General features: G+C 48.2%; 1 protein-coding gene across 2 annotated transcripts in view; it reads right to left on the reverse strand.

Annotated features, from left to right (window-relative positions):
* Window positions 1-16472, reverse strand: part of ca12 (carbonic anhydrase XII) — a 52368-nt gene that overhangs the window by 2084 nt on the left and 33812 nt on the right. For both annotated transcript variants that reach the window (XM_059945998.1, XM_059945997.1), the window contains 6 exons: window positions 14645-14740; window positions 14503-14566; window positions 12485-12642; window positions 9445-9568; window positions 4597-4629; window positions 2243-2324 (listed from right to left, as the gene is read on the reverse strand). In XM_059945998.1, coding sequence (XP_059801981.1) covers window positions 2243-2324; window positions 4597-4629; window positions 9445-9568; window positions 12485-12642; window positions 14503-14566; window positions 14645-14740 — 557 coding nt within the window. The remainder of the gene's footprint in view (window positions 1-2242; window positions 2325-4596; window positions 4630-9444; window positions 9569-12484; window positions 12643-14502; window positions 14567-14644; window positions 14741-16472) is intronic.

Below are 16472 nucleotides of genomic sequence, written 5' to 3' on the forward strand. Positions count from 1 at the left end.
ACAGGTGACTGCAAGTGCATCTTGGAGATGGCAAGTTGCAGGGGCAGTAACATTTCTATCAAGATGTCAGTACAGGACCTTTAGGTCCCAAACCACCAGGTTCAGGATCAGTTACAACCCTATGATCATCAGGCTCATAAACCAGCATGGATAACTTCACTCACCTCATCATGGAACAGACCCACGTTCACGGACTCTGTGGCTCATGCTCTCAAAATGTTTTCATTTGCGTAGTTTGGTTGTTTGTCAATGGAACAATACAGCACAGGAAAAGGCCAAAGGGTCTCTTGTGTTGTGCCAGACTAATTAAGTTAATGACCTCTAATTAACTAATCCCTTTTGCTTGGACATGATACGTACCCCTCCATTCCCTGCACATTCATGTGCCTATAATCAGAGCCTTTCAAATGCTTCTGTTGTACTTGTCTGCACACCCAAGAGAGGGTCCAACCGTTTACAGTTCCACCTCTGAGCATCCCACACACTGCTGACTGAACGTCAATGTACTGACCAGAAAGACCACGACACGTCAGAAGGTTACAGGTTAGGTATCTGGCAGAGAGTGACTCACTTTGTAACATCCCGAAGTCTTTTCAAAGCCAGGTGTCTGGATCCGCCTGGTTCCAACTACCTGAGAAAGCCGGACACCGTCCAGGACAAAGCAGCCCACTCTATCAACAGCCCATCTACCTCTTCCTCCCCCTCCCAAACATCCACTCTCTCCGCTGCTGTAGTTACACCCAGGATACCCCTACAGCACCTTCCACCTCCGCCATCAGGAACAAGGGCAACAGGTACAGAGGAACACACCAGCAGCAGCAGCAGCAGCAGCAGCTTCCCCTCCACGTCCCACACCATCACAGGTCCTTTACTCACACTGGGTTAAACCCCAGCCCATTACAGTGAGGGCTTCTCGAGGGATGGTGGAGAGCGACAATACATGGAACAGTATTGTATCATGCCTAACTCATTAAGCTATGTTACCTATTTAAACTGATCTCCCTGCATGCACGTGATACATAACCCTCCATACTCTGCCAGAGTCTGTCCGAGAGCCTCTACCAGATTTGCCACGACCATCACCCCTTCCATCAGGTCGTCCCTCAGCCGCTGCCGCTCCAGAAAAAAACAACCAAGTTTTGTAACACTTTATCCTGCATTCTGCTATAGTTCTACCTCATACTGCCCCAATGATCTGTATAGATGGAGTGAAAAACAAGATTTTCACCGTACGACAGTACAGGTGACAATAATAAACGGATTTACCATTTTGCCAATTATCAAATTCTCCGTATATCACATGCCCTCTAATCCAGACAGCTACCTGGTAAGTCTCTTCTACACACTCTCCAAACCCCCACATCCTTCCTATGATGTGGTGACCAGAACTGAGTGCAGTTCTCCAGATGTGGCCTAACTTGAGTTTTATAAAGCTGCAACCTAATGGCAAACCAATTAGGAACTGGACTGACGGTGATGAAGTTGTTCCACCAGGGGTCAGTGTTGGCCTCGATATTCCCCGCCATGGCCTGGAACAGCAACAACTGTGGCGAGGCTGGGCAACTCCAACAGCAGGAAAGGTGTGGGATGAACAAACCAGAGGGAGAGTGGCTGACTTATGTGGGAGGAAAGTTAAGGAGAGGCACGTCCAGCAAATGAGGAAATGGAACTCAGTGCAAACAGCAAAAGAGTAAACGTTAAAGTCTGGGTCATTTTGTTCAACAGCATCTAAACTCCCACCAACCCTCGAACCATCAAAGACCGACTTTCAAACTTCATATCAGCATGTTCGTTTACCAATGCAGTGGCTTAGTCTGCTGTCAGTATATCAGTCCCAGTCTCCTCCCCCACCTCATCACCTCCCTCCCTCGTCTTCTCCTCTCTCATCACCTCACTCCCTCTCACTCTCGTCACCTCTTCCCTCTCTCCCTCGTCATCTTCTCTCTACCTCGTCACCTCAACCCTCTCTCTCATCTCCTTACTCCCTCGTCACCTGCTCCTTCACCTGTCATCCCTCGAGGGTCTGCTCTCACTCTGAGTCTACTGGCCTTGTGTTCTTGGGTTCAGTCCCATGTAAAAGGCAAAATGGAACTGCCAGATGTGTGGGATGGATCAGTTCCTGAGTAAACCCTTGTCTTTCAGTGGACAGAGGGGGAGGGGAGTTGAGGGATGGAGAGGAGGGGGAGGGAGAGGCTCTGATACAGCTAGACAGATGTCAAAAGCCAGGCCATTGAATTCTTACCTTCTCTTCAGAAAGTAGATGGTCAGTAACAAGGCAATCACGACAAGAAGCACACAGCCTAAAGCAACCGGGATGAGCACACCTGCAGGGGAAGAGGCAACAAGACCAAAGACATTTGGATAAATAGGAGGGATATGGGACTCGTCTGAAGGACAGAATGGACAAGCTGGGCTGCGGCCTGTATGTATCTGAATTACATTACTTAGTAGCACAGACTGGCAGTCTGTCGGAGTATCAGTCTCCGCTTGCTTCAAGCACAGTTGTGAAATTACTTTTACTTGGGGACAGAATTCCTTGCACAGAGTGCGCAGGGACCTCTTCATTCCCCAAGGAAAGGTCAAACACCACTCTCGGGCACGTTCAATCCAATCCTTGTCAATGAGGAATGAAAATTAGATGCTGGAAATCTGGAATAAAAACAGAAAATGCAGGAAAAGTGAGTAGGTCAGGCAGTGTCTGTGGAAAGGAAAGCAATCTTCCAAGTCTTACAGGTTCTGATAAAGGATCTCTGAGCAGAAATATTGACTGTTCCAGTCTCCGCAGATGCTGCCTGATCTGCTGAACCTTCCACCCAGTATTTTCTGTTTCTATTTGTGATCTGCTGGGATTGGTTACTGGGTGCACACACTAGAGAATCATCACCCAATCTGTTGGCACAGTACCGTCCCCACACAAGCAAGCCTCGGCAATAATTCCACCATCAACAGGAAGCTGTGATGGGAGTATCTGGCCCACAGCCTTTCTGTCTCTGCACTTACATCCAGTAGGACTGTGATGAGATAGATATCTGCACTGTAAACGGGGAGTCTGGTCTTATCTGTCCACTGCGGTATGGAACTTCATCACACACACACCACAGTATCAATGGACAGAGACCTGAAGGCGGATCTCTGAATGTCAATCCAGGACCTAAGGCAACCAACCCTCTGCCAAAAGTACCAGTAAATCACAGTATGTAGCTGACAGCAGCCAAGGCAGATCCAACAAGACCTCCCCAGACACCGCCTTCTTGGACCGCTGTGCTTCATGTGGCAAAGGTTCTCCCACAGTGATGTTGTAGCGGTGTGCTACACGCAGCACTAAAATTACGACACGGAGTCGGTAACTGCAGTCGAAGGAAAAAACTTTATTCGAAATCTTCAGCCTCACTTTTAAGCCTCCCCCGTGGCGCAGAGGCTCCAAAGCTCTGTGCTCGCAAACCCCCGTAGGCTATCTAATTGTGAGTCGGTTCGGATACGCCAGGAAATGTGTCGCCACAATGTGACCTTTCCCAACAACCAAGGAGGGCTGGCTTGGATTATGGCTGTCACACATACTGAAGAACTTTCGTTTCACATGCCGTCCAGACAGATGATGAGCACACAGAGGCAGAGAAGAGAAAATCGGAATGCATACTGAAGTGTTGCATTATAGTTAAAGTGCAGTAAAGGAAGAGAAATGATGAGCAAGGGCCACAGCAAGGTATGTTCTGCGGCCAAAAGTTCCAGAATTACGCACAGACGCAAAAACTTGGGAGTTCTTGTGCAGGATTCCCGAAAGGTTAATCTGAAGGTTGAGTTGGTGGTGAGGAAAGTAAATGCAATGATAGCATTCGTTTCAAGAGGACTGGAGTATAATAACAAGGATGGAATGCCAAGGCTTAATAACACACTGGTGAGGCCTCACTTAGAGAATTGTGAGCAGTTTTTGGCCCCTTATCTAAGAGAGGACGTGCTGACATTGGAGCGGGTTCACGAAAATGATTCTGGGATTGAAAGGCTTGTCGTATGAGGAGCGTTTGATGGCTCTGGAGCTGTACTTGCCGAATGAGAAGAATGAGGGTGACCACATTGAAACCAATCAAATGTTGAAAGGCCTCGATAGAGTGGATGTTTCCTGTAGACCAGAGGACAGCCTCAGAATGGGGAGGGGATCCTTCTAGAAAGGAAATGAGGAGGGCTTCCTTTAGCCAGGGTGTAGTGAATCTGTGGAACTCGTTGCCATAGGTGGATGTGGAGGCCAAGTCATTGAGTGTATTTCAGGCAGAGGTCAATCAATTCTTGATAAATCAGAACACAGGAGAATGGGGTTGAGAGGGAAATGGATCAGCCACGGTCAAATGGTAGAGCAGACTCGATGGGCTGAAGGGCCTAGTTCTGCTCCAGTGTCTTATGGTTTTAACATTACAGTCTCAGAGTTGTGATTGAAAAGAGTAGAACAATTATAGTAAGTGCAATTAGTAACTTGGAGAGATCCACCCCATTCCTACACGATTTTGGAAGGTATATCTGCTCAAAGTCACCTTCTGTACTGAATCATGGAAACATGGTCAGTCTGGACACCACAATACCTCACTTTGAAATTGTGTTCCTTACCTGGAGTCGGGCTGTGCCCAGCATACCTAGCCTCTGCAAGGAAAAAGACAGTTACAGCAATTGTTACTATTTCATAGTTTATAACAAGGCTTAATAGTTGTTACATTTTCTAACATTACTGCAGAATGAATATAGGGATTCAGGGGAATGTGAAAAACACAGAACCCCTAGGGTTGTAATCTCTGTATTACTCCCAGAGCCTGGTGCTAGGGAATGTGGAGGCAGGGTGGCTGAGGGTCTGGTGCAGGAAGGCTTCATGTTCTTGGATCTCATCGAGCCCTGTAAAAGACAGGGGGCTTGCCCCTGAACTGGAGAGCTGGAGAGTCCAGTATTGTGGCAGGGAGCTTTGCCAGTGGAGAGAGGTGGCATTTGACCGTGGCTGATCCATTTCCCTCTCAACCCCATTCTCCTGTGTTCTCCCAGTAACCTTTCACGTAAAGGAAACTGGCGTCAAGCGAATCCCTTGAGAAGTACAAGCAATCTAGGAGTACACTTATGGAAATCAACAGGGCTAAAGAGGCCAATGAGATAACCCTGGGTGACGAAACAGAGAATCCTAAGATATTCTATCGATATATTAAAAGCAAAAGAGTGAATGGGAAGAAAACAAGTCCCCTTAAGGTGCTTGGAAGTAGGTACCGAGGAGATGTCAGGGGTAAGTTTTTTTACACAGAGAGTGGTGAGTGCATGGAATGGGCTGCTGGCGATGGTGGTGGAGGCGGAAACAATAGGGTCTTTTAAGAGACTCCTGGATAGGAACATGGAGCTTAGTAAAGTAGAGGACTATGGGTAACCCTAGGTAATTTCTAAAGTAAGTACATGTTCGGCACAGCATTGTGGGCCGAAGGGCCTGTATTATGCTGTAGGTTTTCTATGTTTCTATGTTCTATATTTTATTGAGATACAGCTTGAAATAGGTCCTTACAGTCCTTCAGAAACCCCTAATTTAACCCCAGTCTAATCACAGGGCAATTTACAATGACCAATTAACCTACCAACCAGTACGTTTTTGGAATGTGGGAGGAAACCTGAGCTCCCAGAGGAAACCCACGCAGCCTCGGGGAGAACGTACAAACTTTCATTTCGAGAGGACTAGAATATAAAAACAAGGATGCAATGCTGAGGCTTTAAAAGGCATCAGTGAGGCCTCTCTTGGAGTGTTGTGATCAGTTTATGCTGACATTGGAGAGGGTTCAAAGGAGGTTCACAAAAATTATTCCGGGAATGAGGAGCGTTTGACGGCCGTAGCCTGTACCTGCTGGAGTTCAGAAGAATGGTGGGGGGGGGACGGGACATCTTGTTGAAACCTATCGAATGTGGAAAGGCCTCGTTAGAGTGGAAGCGGAGAGGATGTTTCCTATTGTGGGGCAGTCTAGGACCAGAGGACACAGCCTCAGAATTGAAGGACGTCCCTTTAGAATGGAGGTGAGGAAGGATTTCTTTAGCCAGAGAGTGGTGAATCTGGGTCTGAACATCTCCTTTCACAGCTCAGAAGCCATTCTCGGACAACAGGAGAGCAAGGATATGGCAGCCCCTAGGACACAGGAGCAGAGTAGGGAGGTGATATTCTCCCTCCACCCACTCCCCGTCCATCAGGTCTGATCTACCATTTGATAGTGGCTGATTTATTATCCTTCTCGACCCCGTTCTCCTGCCTTTTCCCATAACCTTTGACACCCTTACTAAGCAAGAGCCTATCAACCCCTGCTTTAAAAATACCCTTGGCCTACACAGCCGCTTGTGGCAACAAATTCCACAGATTCATCACCCTCTGGCAAAAGAAAATCCTCATCTCTGTTCTAAAGCGACATCCTTCTAATCTGAAGCTGTGCCCTCTGGTCCTAGATTATCCCACTATCGGAAACATCCCCTCCATGTCTACTCTGCCTAGGCTTTTCTATCTAGGCAGGATGCACAATTACCACCCCCTCATCCCCCTCATCACGTCTTGTCCATAGGGCACCAACTGCTGCCACTGGGCTATAAACGTGCAGGAGCAGTGTGTGGTTAAGTGCCTTGCTCAAGTACACACACACTGCCTGGGCTGAGGCTCGAACTAACGACCTTCAGATCACCAGCCCAAAGCCTTAACCACTTGGCCATGCGCACTGTCCACCCGACAAATCTTCTTCCAGCCCCCGGCTCCATTGATCAGTGTTGGGGACCATGGGGCGGATACCATACCCCCACACATTCCAGTCCCTCAGACCAATCACTTCCTGCGCCGTCACCCCCTTCTCTATCCAAGCCTTTGGACTGTAAACTTCTCCACGTGACCAACTAAGCCTTTCGGCCCTCAGTGCCACCCCCTACCCACACCCATCAATTCCCACTGACCCTGCCACCATCCAGCTGGACTAGCGCCACGCAACCCACCAGCACGCGGGAGGAAACTGGCACACCCAGAAGACAGCCACGCACTCACGTGCAGACTCCACTCAGACAGCACCCGAGGTCAGAGCAAGAGTCACTCAACTTGGATGAGCAAGTCATTCCAATATCACTGTTAGTGGAATCACACGGTGTACAGATCAGCTGCCTGTTTTTACCCCGCAGCAGGGCAGGCACCATCTTTCGAAGCCTACGGCATGATTTAGACTTTCCTGAGGTGTGGACAGACTCTTTCCAGCACCTGCTGAAGATCCTACAGCTTTCTCAATATTAAGATCCACAAATGGGACAGTACAGGAAGGTGAACAGGATACAGATTTGCAAGTTCAATCGCATTTGGGAGGGGTGAGGTGAAGTTTGGGCGTTCAAGTGGGGGAGCCGATGGGCACTAGGAAAGGTCAAAGGAATATGGTCTTGCTCTGAGTATCAGCATTGGCTCAATAGGCTGAATGGCCTCATTCTATATCTGCTGAAGAGAGATTTGTGAAGGTCATACTGTACACTGTAATGGCAAGATTCAGCTTATCTTTATGAGTCACAAATTCAAGAAACAGGAAGTTATGTTGCAGCTTTATAAAGTGCTGGTCAGGACACGTCTGGATATTACACTCAGTTCCGGTCACCTCACTACAGGAAGGATGCGGAGGCATTGGAGAGGGTGCAGAAGAGCTTTACCAGGATGCTGTCTGCATCAACAAGTCTGTGCTACAGGGCCAAGTTGGACAGACTTGGGGTGTTTCCTCTGGAGTGGTGAAGGCTGAGGGGAGATTTGATAGCAGTTTATAAGATTTTGTGAGGTTTAGATAGAGAAGATAGTCGGTATCTTTTTTCCCCAGGGTTGAAATGTCTAATACTACAGTACATACATTTAAGGTGAGAGGAGGTAAACTCCTCTCATCTTAAGTGTTTAAATTCAAGCTTTTTGTAAACACAGTGGATACCTGGATTGACAGTGGAGGCAAATACAATGGAGGCACTCAAGAGGCTCTCATTCACATGAATGTGCAGAAAATGGAAAGCTACAGACAACCGACAAAAGGGATTAGTTTAGTTAGGTACTCACTTACTAGTTTAGTTAGTCTGGCAGAACATTGTGGGCCGAAAAGTGTGTTCCTGTGCTGTACTATGTTCTATGTTCTGAAACAATGGGTTTGGAGCATTTTAATAAGGTTAGGCTGAGAAAATTATGCTGTTGCTCATTGACACGTGAAAGAAGGAAGACAGCGATTATCGGGAAACTAATCACAATCTCCTCCTCTAATCCCTTGCAGGCAATCACAGTGAATTCACTGCAAGGTTACACCCCAGTCTGTCTCCTGCATTTTCTGATCTACCGCTTTGTGCAGAAGTGTTTCAGTTTGTGGCTGATGGAGGTGTGGACGAGAACGTTCCAGACCTCATTAGTCCAGTCATCAGTCAGTGTGGGTGAGATGGAACTGTGAGCAATTTCATTGCTCTTGGGTAAACTTGTTCAACCATTTGCAAATTTTGACCATTGGACAAATTTCCCAAGCATCGAGCAACGCCCATGCAAGTAATTTGGTTTTGCAAAGACAGTCCACAATAACATATCCCTTCCAAATTGCAGCTTCCGCACCCATAGTCCCCGCCTGCTTTCACATCAGATATGGATAAGAACACATCCCACGCCAGACTGTGGTCAGACTCTGAGATTTCATTCTGGGACAGAGGAAATGCTGTACTGCTGGTGGGGGAAATCCCTCTAATCTTTAATTAGGGAACCACAGTAGCTGAATGTTTCCACAAATCCACTATCACAGCCTACTCTTACTGGTGACCACCCACAACTCTCTAAATGCTTCAACTCTCCCAATGATCAGTAACTGCCCCAACAATTCATAGAACATTGAACAGTGCAGAACAATACCAACCCTTCGGCTTACCATGGTTCCCTCAGTTAGCAGCTCTCTTCTTCACTACTCCTGCTGTAATGCAACCAGGGTGCTTCCTGACTATCGGTGACCCTGGCTTCGGGCCTTAGTGAAACTCTGAACAACGCACGACTGTTCTCCGTCACAGAGATCCAGGCTCACGCCAAAGCCCGGCTGCTGTCAGTTTGAAGTTTCTGTGTTCTATCTGCGACTAGTTGGGCTTCCTCCAGGGGCTCTGGTTTCCTCCCACATCCCGGAGAGTGGCAGGTTAATTGGCTGCTGTATCTTACCCCTAATGAGTGTCAGAGTGTGTGTGTTGTTGAGCTGAGGAGAGTGTTGGGGCAAGAGGATTAGAGTAAATGGAATGCTGCTGGTCAGCACAGACTTGGTGGGCTGAAGGGCCTGTTTTGTGCTGGGTTACTCTCATTCCTTAAGCAAATTGTTGTCAACCCTTCCCCATGTGTTACGCACTTGTACCATCACACACGAAGCTCTGGGCAGGACTTGACCATTCTCCCAGCAGCCCACCCAATGGTCAAGGTACAGAGCATGATCCCACTCTCACCTTGGAATGAAATCAGAACCTTTCTCTCTCCGAGCTCCTGAACATGCCTGTAATTGTTCACCATCTCCGCTCGACTGTGCTCACTCATGTTTGAGAAGTACAAGTCACTCTCCAACTCTAAAAGCTGCAGCAGATTAAACAGTTATTGGTTACAAGAGCATGATGCCAAAGCGTGGCTGGTGGAATCTCTGTCCGTGCCAGTCAGTAGATACCCCCCAGGGGAAATAGTTCATGGAGCTTATGGTGGGGTGGGGGCTGGGGATGAATGACTTCTTCCAAGGGAGACTCCTTCACATGCCTCGATGATTGTGTGAACTTGAGCTTTTTTCACAATACGTGGAGGCCATTCAGCCCAGTGAGTGCATGCTGGCTCCCTTGAAGGACATCTTCCAGTCCCAACCCCACCTTACGCTGCTCATTCTCCCAACTACAGCTGGATGAGGGAGGCAGGTGGTGACTGGGGCTTGCAGCCAGCTCCGGGACTCCCACGCCCCGGGGCAGAAGGGAGCTGGAGCTCCGTTATAATCCACAGCCCTGGCTTTATCAGCGCAGACAAAAACCTGCCGCCCCTTTGAAACCCAGCAGCGACTGGCGTACAGAAAGCAAGAGCAGGGAGGTCATGACGGAACTCTAGCTGAACCCTGCCACAGATTGCCACACAGCTGACACACAACCATCTGCAAACGTGACACAACGCGCACCAACTTCAACGGGTGAAGTCAGAGGTCCACCCACACAGGTCACCGGAGGTGTGCTGGCAGATTTTGCAACTGTCACAGATCCCTGGAGGGTATGTGTGTGCGTGCACACTGACACTAACACTCACGTCCCTCAAGCCTGGGTGATGACAGGCTGGAACACAGCACAGGACCCAGGCTGACGTCAAAGGGCTCCAGCAGCTCAGAGGGCTTGAGTACAGGCAGAGGGTTAACTTGGGGGCCCGCTGGGGGCTGCTGAACATCAAGAGTTGAGGAGCTACCGCTGTTCCCTGGGCTATCTCTGTGCCTGCCCTCTCCGTCTTCCCTCAACCTCACAGAGCTGCCACTTTCTCAAGCGATGTGGCCGTTTGGCCCATCAGGTCTGCACTGACTCTTTGGAAGACAATTAGTCAGTACCAGACAGTGCTTTGCCTATTTCTCTGTACCTTACCACCTCACTAACCAACAGACTCCCAGTCAAGTAGTTGTCTAGTTCCTGGCACTTAGAGAATGGGTAACCCAGTTCACCCAAGAAATCACCCTGGCAGGAGGGAGCTGTATGCTACTGGACATTATGTTAATGAATGTTATGTTAATACACATTATTTTAATGCATGGAATCTATATTGATGATTGTGTTAAGTGGTCTTGAGATAATGTTTTATGTTAATAAGTTTAACTCTTTCCCAAGCTTCCTTGGCACATGCAAAGGAAAGTCACATGGAGAAGGATTGAAACCAAGGGTTACCAACCTTCTTTATGCCATGGACCAATGACATTAAGCAAGGTGTCCTTGGATCAGGCTGAAAAACTGTGTGACAGACTGCACAAGTTGTTTTGGGGTTCACTGGGGCCAGCATCTACTGCCTGCCCGACTGTGAAGGTAGTGGTGAGCTGGCCCTTTGGGTGAAGGTGCTCCCAAAGGGCTGCTGGGAGCGGAGGAGAGGAGTGGTGCGACAACCTGGATGTGGAGCTAGTGACAAAGAAAGAACATAATAATCAGCCCGCGAGGAGCTGGCTGATTTGGAGAGATTCCTGCAGTTGGTGGGTTTCCGCATCCACTGACATTGAGGGAAGTTCTACCTCAGCTGCATGGGGTATGAAGACCGACTCGGGTCCAGACGGGTCGGTTACAAGGGGAGGCTGTTCAGCCTGGGACTGCTTTCTGTGGAGCGTAGAAGGCTGAGAGGTGGCCTTATCACAGTTTATAAAACCATAAGGTGTAGATACGGTGACTAGTCACGGCCTTTTTCCCAGGATACGGAGGTCTATAACTAGAGGATGTAGTTTTAAGGTGAGAGGGGAAAGATTTAAAGGGGTTACCTAAGGGGCAAGTTTTTCCACACAGACTGTGGTCACTATATGGAATGAGCTGCCAGAGGAAATGACAGAGGGAGGTGACGGGGATGTTTGGAATGCATTTGAACGGGTACATAGATTGGAAAGATTTACAGGGATATGGGTCAAATGCAGGAAACTTGGTCAGCGTGGATGAGCTGTGCCCTGCTGTGTAACTCTATGAGCTACCTCGTGTGCAGAAGGGACACCGTAGTAAGTAACCCAGTCACCAGTGTTCACCGTGTTCCTTCAGACAAGCAGCCTTATCACTCCAAATTTGGAACCTAGATGTACAGTCAAATAAGTTGCTGATGTTAAGATCTTGACCCTCAGTAACAATCAGAATCACTCTGCTGCTTTATGTTTAACTGCAGATAGTCAGTGAGACACTCAAACATCACATTGAACAAAGTGCATCGGAACATCACAGAACTGTCCACTTCCACATTCAATAAGCAGTTCCCTCCCACTCTTCCTCTTTTGCCCCCTCCCTCTCCTTCCCTTTTGCCCTCTCCTGCCCTCTCTCTCTTTTGCCCTCTCCCTCTCTTTCTTTCTCGCTTGCCCTCTCCCTCTCTTTCTTTCTCTTTTGCCCTCTCGCTCTCTTTCTTTCTCTTTTGCTCTCTCCCTCTCTTTCTTTTTTGCCCTTGTTTTCTTTTTCTTTTGCCCTCTCGCTCTCTTTCTCATTTGCCCTCTCCCTCTCTTTCTTTCTCTTTTGCCCTCTCGCTCTCTTTCTTTCTCGCTTGCCCTCTCACTCTCTTTCTCATTTGCCCTCTCCCTCTCTTTCTTTCTCTTTTGCCCTCTCGCTCTCTTTCTTTCTCTTTTGCCCTCTCGCTCTCTTTCTTTCTCGCTTGCCCTCTCGCTCTCTTTCTTTCACATTTGCCCTCTCGCTCTCTTTCTCTTTCTCCCTCTGGCTCTCTGACCCTGAAGGGGCGTCAGGGGTCCACACTCCAGTGGGGAAAATGTAGCAGGCTCGAACCAAACATTAACAGAGTGAACCCAGTTACCTGTTCACTGGAGATCTCTACTGGTTCCCTGAAGACGGTCCACTGCACACTGGGGTAGCAGGGAGGGGTGGTCAGCGATCCGTTGTAGCGGAAGTATTCATCCAGTTGACTTGGGAGAAGATCGTTGATATTAAAACCGGGTATCAGGACCTCTTCACCTGGCAACACAGGGACAACCGAGGACAAGGTTAAAATCTGCAGAGGCCGATATATACACAGCAAGAGTCCACAAGCTGCAGGTGCTCAGATAATCGGGTGCAGGAACAGTAGATGAATAAACATCAGCCGGTATTCTGAGGGGGTTGACTCTGCCCTTCACTGACATCAGGCCTTCGTTCAACTATGGGAGTCACATGGTCCCAAGAGGTGGCACCGGGGACAGGCAGCACCAAATGGTCAGTGGAGGTCACCTCTGGGAGAGAAGGGAGGGAAAGAGAAACAATTTGGAAGAAGGAACAATTGGGCAGATTATTATTTAGATGGGGAGAAAATTCAAAACTCGAAAGTGCAAAGGGACTTGGGGGTCCTAGTGCAGGATACCCTAAAGGTTAACCACCAGGTTGGATCGGCAGGAAGGAAAGCGAATGCTACGTTGGCACTCATTTCTAGAGGAATAGTGTGTGAGAGTAAGGAGGTGTTGATGAGGCTCTATGGGGCACTGGTGAGACCCCATTTGGAATACTGTGTGCAGTTTATCTTAGAAAGGATGTGCTGATGTTGGAGAGAGTTCAGAGAAGATTCACGAGGATGATTCCTGGAACACAGGGACTAACATATGAGGAGCGTTTGTCAGCTCTTGGATTGTATTCATTAGAGTATAGAAGAATGAGAGGGGAAACATTTCGAATGTTTAAAGTGTTGGACAGAGTAGATGTGGAAAGGCTGTTTCCCTTGGTGGGTGAGTCCAGGGCAAGAGGCCACAGTCTTAGAATTAGAGGGCACCCATTTAAAACAGATGAGGAGGAATTTTTTTAGCCAGAGGGTCGTGGATTTATGGAATGCATTGCCCCTCATACAGCTGTGGAGGCCCGATCATTGAGGGTACTTATGGAGGAGATTGACAGGTATCTAATTAGTCAGGGTATCAAGGGATATGGGAAAAAAGCCAGAAATTGGAACTAGATGGGAGAACAGTTTAGCTCATGGTGGAGTGGCGGAGCAGACTCGATGGGCCGAATGGGCTACTTCTACTCCTTTGTCTTGTGATCTTGTGAGAGGGAGAGGATGAGTTTGAAGAACGTGAGGGACGATCAGTGAATCAGCCGAGTGCTGATTAGTCAGGTGACTAATGCACTGAACCATACAGGGAGTGGAAACTCTGGAACAGTCAACAACCACTGTAGGTGGGCAGGACAAGACGATATCTCCAGGAGCCTTGGTGATAGAGTGAAATCAGGCCAAGACCCAATGAGTGGCAGTGCTGAGGTTGTAAGGCATGGCCAGAGTGAGGGAATGGGACCAGTGGCGATAGACTGAAGACAATCTCCTTGGACATCCCAAAGTTTTATTGACAGATGTCCAGGCTGATGCAGGAGGGGCGGTGTGTAGGGAGGATTGTTCTGCCATGCTGTGGTAATGTTGGGTACAAGAAGAGATGAAGAACTTGCCAATTTTTAACGGTTTTGTCTTTGCTAATTATCAGTGATGTCACCAGGCTTTTCTTTCTAAAGGCCAGGGCAACCAGCACAGCTTTAAGAGTATTTAACATCCTACCATCCATTTCCATTTCCCAGTCGTTTAAAAATCCTTGCCCAGCTTCACCAACCCTGCTCAGATAAACCCAATGCCTCACTGACATCATCCCCACCTTCTTTGGCAGGCCACTGTCTGCACTGGACCATCAGCAGAACTACAGTACCCCATCCCAGGAGCTCACTCACAAACCCCTCCTCCTCTCCATTCCCCACCACCCTCCTTGCCCCTACCGCATCACATTGCCTTTGCTCAAGATCCAGGTGGAAAGCACTCCGATCGCTGGGAAACAAGCACTGGACCGGGTTGAACCTGGCTCGCCTTACCTTTGTACTGAATTTCTTTCAGGTGCTGAAATATCTGGTTGTAAGCAGCATTGAACTGCCTGACCTAAGGCAGAGAAGAGGCATTAGTTGTGGGGCCTGATGTCTGAATGGAAACGGGGTGCAACAGGAACAGAATAAATACCTGGATCAGAATTCCCAGGACAGCCAGTCCGTCTTCTTTGTCTATTGCTACGGAGACATTTTCGTATTTCTCGGAGTTGTAGTGAACAATGTGCAACTGAGTGGACAAGGTAAAGATGAAGATGCAAACACTGGGTTAATAATACACAATATGGGAATACATCGCTGGCTGAAGAGTGGATTTTATTAATGCATTGAATATTCAAAAGTTACAATTTTATATCAATCTTCCAAAGTATAATAATCAGATTTCAATTGAGCATTGAACAGCCAGCTGGACACACCATACTTCGTGCAGTACATGTATCCTACAACCTCTTTTGTCTGCCACAGTTATTTCACCATTTGGAAAATCCCAGTTAGGGTACCACTCAAACGCAAGCACCGTGCCAGGTGCCTGTCTCTGGGATACAACAGAGGCTCACTTAGCCTCTGGGACACCAACATCCCCTCCACTGCTCGGCCTCTAAAGGGTGTCATTGGACATCCGTTGAGTTTGTATGCACACACTGTGTTGCGTCACATAGCAGACACCCAGCACCTCTGGCTGTGCGTTACGGGACTACCCTGCAACGTAACGTGCCTCTCATCAAGGATCACCATTACTCACACGCATCATCCAGTTCGTTGACCCAGGCTCTCTCTGACCGAGGTGCTGGATAGGCACAACAAAATGCAACACCGCGAATTGGCCTGAATCGTTACTCCTTCAATTAAATTTCAACACGATTTACAAGAAGACAACAAATTGGAGAAGGAATGGGCTACAAGCTTGCCCTATTATTCAACAGCTGATCTACACTGCTTTCAGCTCCTCTTCAGGGTTAGTTCCTTAGCACCTTCATCCTCCAAATATTTATGTACCTCCATCTTAAATATATCTAGATCTGCTGTCTACCATCCTTGGGGACTGAGAAACCGGAAAGAAATTTCTACACCACTCAGTTTAACTGACTTTGTAGCTGTGGCCTCCCGACTTCAGACACTGTCCATGTGGAGTTTGTATGTTCTCCCTGTGACCACCTGGGTCTCCCTTGGGTGCCTGGAGTCATAGAGAAACAGCATGGAAATGGGCCTTTTGGCCCATCTTACCCAGGACGGCCAAGATACTTCTAAATCTGCCCCCATTTGGCCCGTATCCTTCTAAATCTTTTCTATCTCTGTGCCTCTCCACGAGACTTGTAAATGTTGTTAAGATATCCACTTCCTCGGGCAGCCCGTTCCATACACACACCACCCTCCGCGTGAAGAAGGTGTGCCCTTCAGGTCCCTTATAAATCTCTCCCCTCTCACCTTGAACTTGTGCTCTCTAGTTTTTAATTCCCAACCCAGGGGGAATTCACCCTATCTACATCCCTCATGACTTCTACAAGTCTCTTACACTCTGTCCTAGCCCCTCCAACCTCTCCTTGCAACTCAGGCCCTTGAGTCTTAGCAACGCTAATTGGAGACAGGAGAAGGGGAATGAAGGGGTTACTCCACTGAGAGTTGTCATCGATCCAATGGGATGAATGGCCTTGTTCTGTGCCAATGAGGGAAAAAAATAAGAGTCGGGCCTTTCAGATATATGCAACAGGCAGTGGATAGTTTCCCCTCTCCCATAGTTGCTGACATTGGGTCCCTTTATTACTTCAGGACCTGAGACAGACAGACTTGGGGACATTTTCAGAAGGTGGTATTTCAAGAAAGCAGCACCCACCATCCAGGACATGTCCTCTTCTCGTTACTACCATGGGAGGTCCCATCTCTCTGGCACTTTCTGCTGGGTCGGCACTAAAACCTCCCACCCTTCCATCTGAACTATCTACTGCGAATTCCTTCCTTGGACA

Source organism: Hypanus sabinus, chromosome 21 (assembly GCF_030144855.1).
Source record: "Hypanus sabinus isolate sHypSab1 chromosome 21, sHypSab1.hap1, whole genome shotgun sequence".
Taxonomy (NCBI): domain Eukaryota; kingdom Metazoa; phylum Chordata; class Chondrichthyes; order Myliobatiformes; family Dasyatidae; genus Hypanus; species Hypanus sabinus.